Raw genomic sequence first — 6,785 nt, 5'->3', positions numbered from 1 at the left:
TGCATTTAGTTTGACACAATTTTAGATACTCTGACCTAGTTTGCATGATCACTGCTGCCCACTGTGCCTTATTCAAGTCACAGTGATACTGGCACATGCTGGGCAGTTTTTGAATATTCAAACTGAAGCCATGGCTTGTGTCATCTGAACCCAGGCGGCAGGGGTTGTGCGAGGGTTAACCCTAGAACAGGCCATGGATTGTTTAACCCTCGTACATCCTCCGCCATCTAGGTTTGGACGACACAACAAGCTGTGGCTGTGGCTTGAATATTCAAAATGGCTGCCCACATAAGCCACGATCTGATCGTGTGAACCAGCCCTGTGTGTGATAAACTATTTCAAAATCACCATTGTGTTTTCCTTGCTTCTAGAACGAACACATGAGACACATCCAGTTAACTCTTTTCAGACTTCATCTTTCTGTTTTCCAGATGACCCCCCCCCCCCAATATTCACGTCTGTCTTTAAGCAGTTCTATAGATTTTTCATCACAAAAGCTTTCTAATAAATTGCCAAATACACTTCTTTTGCATTCTGGAATTAAGGTATTTATTGGGTATTAAACAGCATAAAACAAGATTTGGAGCATAATTCAGTGCATGAAGCTGTTATGCTGACTTTGACATCTTGATTTTCATCTTTTTCAGTGTGTTGCTTGTCTTTCTGAAATGTCAACAGGGAAGTTGTTACATTATGGCCATATATCCAGGGAAATCAGTGTTCTGTTAATGTAAACATTTTCAAGGCTTTACCTGCTAAAAGTGCAAAAGTGAGTGAAGGTAGACACAAGAAGCTATATTTTGTTTTCTATTACCATAGACATGCAGGAACCAGAGCTGTAATGGGGCTGGAGAACATATTTCAGTAGATAATGTCATTCTGAAATCAGTTCTTAATGTTACACTTAAGAAGAGCCCTGCTAGATCAGACCAAATGCCCATCTATTAAAGCAAACTGATTCCCTCAGTGGCCAACCAAATGCCTCTAGGAAGCCCACAAGCAGGTAATAAAAGCAATAGCCTCTTCCCACTGTTGTTCCCCTGAAACTGGTCTTCACTGGCATACTACCTTTGAACATTCACGTTCCGTGTATCCAGCATGGCTAATAGCTACTGAAAGACAAATTCACTGAGAACAGAAAAACCATCTAAGATGGTAACTATCACTACCTCTTGTGGCAACAAATTCCATACGCTAATTATGAGTTGAATCTAGACTAAGCTAGTTGGACTTAGGTCCCACTGAAATCAATGGGATAACCTAGTTATGACTAAGTGCAACTAACTTAGTCAGGATTGAACCCAATGTGTTGTGTGAAGTACAACACTTTTAGTCAATCCTGGGTCTCCTGCCAATCAATTTCACTGGCTCTAGAATGAAGAGATAAGAACATTTTCTTCACACTGTAATTTTGTATGCCATTATTATGTGTGTTCCCCCACCTCCACTCCAGTAGTGTTTCTCCCACCCCACCTCTAAATTTAAAAACCTTGAATCGAGGGATGAGAAACTTGGCCCTCCAGATGTTGTTGGACTACAACTCTCACTACTGACAAAGCTGATTAGGGATTATGGGAGTTGCAGTTTAATAACATCTGGAGGGCCACACCACTACTACTGCTTTAATCTTTCCTTGTAGGGAAGTTATTCCAAACCCCTGATAGTTTTAGTTGCCATTTCCAGCTCTGATAACTTTGTTTTGAGATAGGGCTACCAGAACGGTACAGAGTATTCCAAATGTAATTGCATTCTAGAACTGGTGCCACATCTCAAAACAGAATTGTAAAAAGATCCTTCTATTTTTATAAGGAATAGATTTTAGTAGGTTCCCGAATATCTTAAGCCGTACCCAGGTAACTTTGGGAAGCACGTAAGTAGAAAGAAGGCTTGTGTATTCTGTAACTGTATTACATATGGAGTATGTCTTGCCAGCTGAATTATCCACCCTGAGTTAACCAAGATCATAATACAGGAGTGGATAACTTGTGACCCTTCAGATTTTTGGCCTACAACTCCCATCACCATAGCTAAAGGTAAGGGCTGATGGGTATTGTAGACTGAAATATCTGGTGGGCCACAAGTTACCCACCCCTGTCATAAGATGAAAAGTCCCAAACATTCAGAATATGATATGAGAAATGTGGTGTCCTTTAATTTTTTTAATACCTTGCTGTCATATTTTAAAGCTTATAGTCCTGTCCTAAGCATATTTACTCAGAAGCACTGAGATCAATGAGATATCTTTTAGCAGGTGTATTAACGATTATAGATGTGCAACTAGATTTATTTATTTATGTCTGTACTGCCCCATAACCCAGAGGTTCTCTGGCCAGCTTAAAGCAACTAAGCCGCCCAGTTTTAAAAACAAAAATACAAATACAGAATAAAAACAAACAGCAAGCAGAAACAAATGAATCCTATGAATGCTTTTTCAAAAGCAAATCTTCTTTTGATCACTGGGGACTATTCCCAGGTAAATGTGCATCAGATTGGTGTCTTTATTACTTGATTACTGGAGCTAAAAACTCAGAGCTGAAGTGCTTTCAAGCATTTTGAGAAGAGCCCACAGCTGGCACAGAAGCAAATGTTTGTTGCCCGTGTTAAAGGGAACTCATCAAGAGAAGTTCACCTTTGCAAGTAATGCCGTTGCTTTATTGCTGCTGTGATCTATCACCTGCATGGAGAGGTTAATGTGATTGGGTAAGGGGAGGACATTCAAAATATATTAAATTGGGCATGCAGAATCAGACAATTGTTAATCTCTTGTTGGTTGAACTTGGATAAGTTCTTAGAGTCCTGTTTGCCCTGAATCAGGAAATTTTACCTTTATTATCCTCAGCAAGTATGTCTTCCATGAGCTTCTCCAATATTTGTCCATAGTCTTTGTACTGATCATCTGAGATTTTCATGCCAATTTTAAAGGGAACGGTAAACTAAGGAAAGTGGTAGAACATGAAGATTAGATTCTCTCCCCTCAATGTTTGTAGTCTTGTGTTCAATTATTTTAGGGGTTCAGTGTTACTGAGAAATTAGAGCAGAGAATTACCAAAGTATCAGATTATATTAAGAACTGTCATAGAGGGGTGGTGGCGGTGGTGAGACAGCACCATCTCAAAAACCATAGGATGAGATTTGGTAAAATGAGTTATGCACTGAAGCTTTAGGATAGTATCCAATTTTAATCCTACATAGAGTAGACCCATTGAAATGAATCATACTTTAGTTGTGACTAACTTGTTCATTTCAATGGCTCTATTCTATGTAGGACTAACAAGGGATATTACCCTCAGATTTTTTTAAGGGGAAAATGTATTTTTTATCATCTATATACATTTCCAGAAGTATACAATAATAACCTGTGTGTTCTTGCTTGATTTTTGGTATACTTACATATTTAGATACATAATTTATTTTTTCACACCATAAGTTTGCAACTGCAAGACTCATGTAAAACTTTAAAAAGCTGGAAGAAGCACCAGTCACTGTAATTAATGAAATATAAACATAGCTGTATGACTTCTAAGATTAAAGTTTACTACATTCAACAAGGCTGCCCATTGTCATTTCTTCTGTTTGCAGTGGCTATCAAAATACTAGCAGATTTGATACAGAGGATAACAAAGATAAAAGGTGCCATGGTGCTTCTTGTTAATCACATTTTAAATTTGCTGATAATATGTTATATTAATCTTGCCTAACCTATGGGAAGTAATCCTGGTGTTGAAGAATTTGCTTGTGGATTTTGAGGAAAATATCAGTCAAGAAATCAGGCATGCTACATCTGAACTAATGAATCATAATACTCCCCTGAAGAACAAAAAACTCTTCAGAAGTTGTCTAATCTATTGTTGAAGCCAAGACGTTCTAAGTACCTGTGTGTAATGGTTCGAAACAACTTAACCAACTCTGCAAAAGGATCTGCCAAACATTGCCAAAGGAACTCTAATCAAAGGAACTTCTGTTACTTGGTAAAGAGCCTAACACAAGAATTACACTCTTGTCAGTCTTTACATCTCTCCTGGTTAGATAGAATGGCAGCTTTAACTATGATGATTCTCCCCAAATTTTCTTTTCCAGATACTACCAGTAATGGCGCTATCAAATTACTTTTAGAAACTAGATGTAAAGCAGTTGATCCATGTAATTCTAAATGGTAAAAGTTCCCTGGGTTTCAGTGGAACTCTCCATCACCATTTTTACCTTCCAAACTATCTTAAAAATTACAGAAGTACCCAATCCATTTCTGAAATGTCTAAAGACCCAAGAAATTGGTGCTATTTGCATATAAATTACTATTTCAGCAGATAGTTTGGGACCTATTTTGTTTCTTTTAGCAGAGAATGGAAATGGCTAGGTATTGGAAAATGTCATCTGACTACTCAATTCAGAACTAGTTCTTGAGGACTTGACAGTTAGCAGTATCTGAAAAACTGATGCACCAAAGAAGGTTGGCAAGGGGTGTGGCCAACATTTACTCTTCTGAGAAATATGGCATCCTTTTTCTTTCATACATAGAGCGGTTTCTAAGTCCTGTCGTCCATTATCTCATTCTTCCTTTGGGAAAGGCTCTCCTACCCGACCCATCATGATAACCATATATTAACTGATCTCTAGTTAGAATATTCTTTTTGGGCAATGACTACTTGTAGATAAAAACATTCTCTAGCTTAAATTGTTTCTGTTGTTTGTTTAAGATACGCTGTTTGTACCTGAATATCAGTAAGGGGGTGGGGGGAAGGAAATGAAACTAATTTGTATGGTATTAACTGATTGGAAATGAGCTACCTTTATTTCCATTTCATTGCTGCCTTCCCCAATCTCACTTCCATGGTCATCCAAAAGTGCTTCTCCATCTCGGCGATGGAATTTCGTTGAGGGTTTCTGGGGGACTTTACGTTGCTAGAAGCAAATCAGATGTAAATTCTATAAGCAAATCATTAACTGTCTAGGATAAACACCATTTAATAAAGTTCCAGTGCAGGGTAGTAGCAATGTGGTTAATATTTACCTGCGTCTTTGGTTGTTCAGGACTTAAAAAGCTGGAGCCAGCGATAGTATTCTCTGTCCAGAGTGAACAGACAAGGAGCATTCCTACTATCATGATTCTGACAAACATGGTTTTGTTTTAAAGATGCCTCAGAGACTGTAGCAACCTGCATGTGTAACACACATTTTAAAAATATTGTATTCTAAATATTTTTTGAAGTATTTTTATGCCACTCCTCAGCCAAAAAGGCTACCAGAGTGCATTACATATAATCAATCAAATAAGACAACCCCTACCTACAGGCTTGCAATCTAAAAAGACATAGCATAGAAGGAAAAAGGAATGGGGAGGGGAGAATTAATTCTTTCAATTGGGCTGGTGGAACCTCATCTCCCTAAGTACAGCCTGCTGGAATGGCTGCTGGTGGTAACCATTGAGGGAAGAGGAGCCTTCATGAGGGAGGCCTTTCAGCAGAGCTGGTGCAATGGCCCTGCTTTCCCTCAGCTGAGCCTGCTGGAATGGTTGGTGGTGATGACAGTTGAGGGAAATAACTTGTTCTAAAATTGCTACTAAATACTGGAACAAGTCAGCCAGTCAGATAAACCCACAAAGCGTAAATTAATTCTATGTTTTATAAGCGTTGGTGCATATGGCCAGAATCCCAAACATTAATGCATTCAGTGGAAAAACAAAGCTAAGGAATATGGGAGGGCGGTGAGGAAAGAGAAAAAGCAGCAGGAAAGATTTCTTACCTAATACTTCCCATATGAATCTGTGAAGAGTGGTGAAAGCCTTTATATAACTATCAATAATATTTGCTTTCTATATGTAACACCTGTCCATTCAAGGGGTATTAGGCATTCCTTGGAAACATATTCCAATGACGTAGAAAATAAAAGATGTTTGGTGCATTAGCTTCAAGAGTCTAAGTTAGGGCTTTTGTTTGTTCATTTAGAAAATCTGGTTTGAGTTTCTGGTATTTTTCTGATGTTTGTATAGCGAGAATAGCATATACCTTCATGAATGGAAAGTTATACATGGAAACATAATGCATATTAATTCCTCGCTGTTTTGCTTCTGATGTCATACTTCCTGAACTTGCAGCACTGCCTGAAAAACCTTTCTGTTTTGTGAAAATATGCTAGAGGTCTTGGAAGATAATTAGTTGCTGGGCCAGAGAGTCTTTCCCTGGATCTTTCTCTTTCTCCGTGCTCCTTCATCCCCATTTAATGGGGCTGAATGCTGTAGAAAAGAACAAACAAACATACAAGGACTGCTGTGGAAGTATGTCAGGCTACCATGAATTTCTGATTATTTTCTCGACAATTTATAAGGGGGTACAATCACAACAGTGGCAAAAAAGCCCTCTTACCAGCAATAAAGGCATGTTTGTACCTTTTCCAGCAAGGGAGGTTTCTCTATTTGCCTTCTCTGAAAACAAAGACATATGGCTAGGTAGCTGGGGATGGAAACTGTGGTGAAAAAAAGATAACCTGTAAACCTGACCTTTTGTGATGGCTGTGCTGTTAAAACATAAAACTCACTTTGGGCTGGGTTGCACTGGGTGACGCTTATCAGCTGAAAGCATCCTCCTTTGCTATGGTGATTATATAATGGTTTGATCTAGAAGTGTTCCAGGAATCTCAGGCCACGAGACAAGGCCCAGTATAGTGTTGTTTCGTGGCAGCCTTGTGGGGACTACATAATCTCTGCATTTTTAAAATTGGTAGTAACCCTCTGGACCCTGGGTCAAATTTTCTGCAGTTTCTTGGATAGGATACATTGAAAAGGAGGAGCC

At 38.8% G+C, this 6,785-nt stretch overlaps 1 protein-coding gene across 1 annotated transcript; it reads right to left on the bottom strand.

Annotated features, from left to right (window-relative positions):
- Positions 1 to 529: 529 nt before the first annotated feature.
- Positions 530 to 5,160, bottom strand: GHRL (ghrelin and obestatin prepropeptide). Its single transcript, XM_084840260.1, has 4 exons — positions 5,009 to 5,160; positions 4,786 to 4,899; positions 2,825 to 2,933; positions 530 to 663 (listed from the first exon to the last, which is right to left on the bottom strand). Exons 1-4 carry the CDS (start codon positions 5,114 to 5,116, stop codon positions 644 to 646), a joined length of 351 nt encoding a protein of 116 aa, XP_084696386.1. The 5' UTR covers positions 5,117 to 5,160; the 3' UTR covers positions 530 to 643.
- Positions 5,161 to 6,785: the final 1,625 nt, after the last annotated feature.

This window comes from Heloderma suspectum, chromosome 2 (genome assembly GCF_057233095.1).
Source record: "Heloderma suspectum isolate Gila_16-S chromosome 2, 16-S_ref, whole genome shotgun sequence".
Classification (NCBI taxonomy): Eukaryota; Metazoa; Chordata; class Lepidosauria; order Squamata; family Helodermatidae; genus Heloderma; species Heloderma suspectum.
Note: the sequence above shows the minus strand (reverse complement) of the source record. Positions and strands in the feature narration are given on the sequence as shown.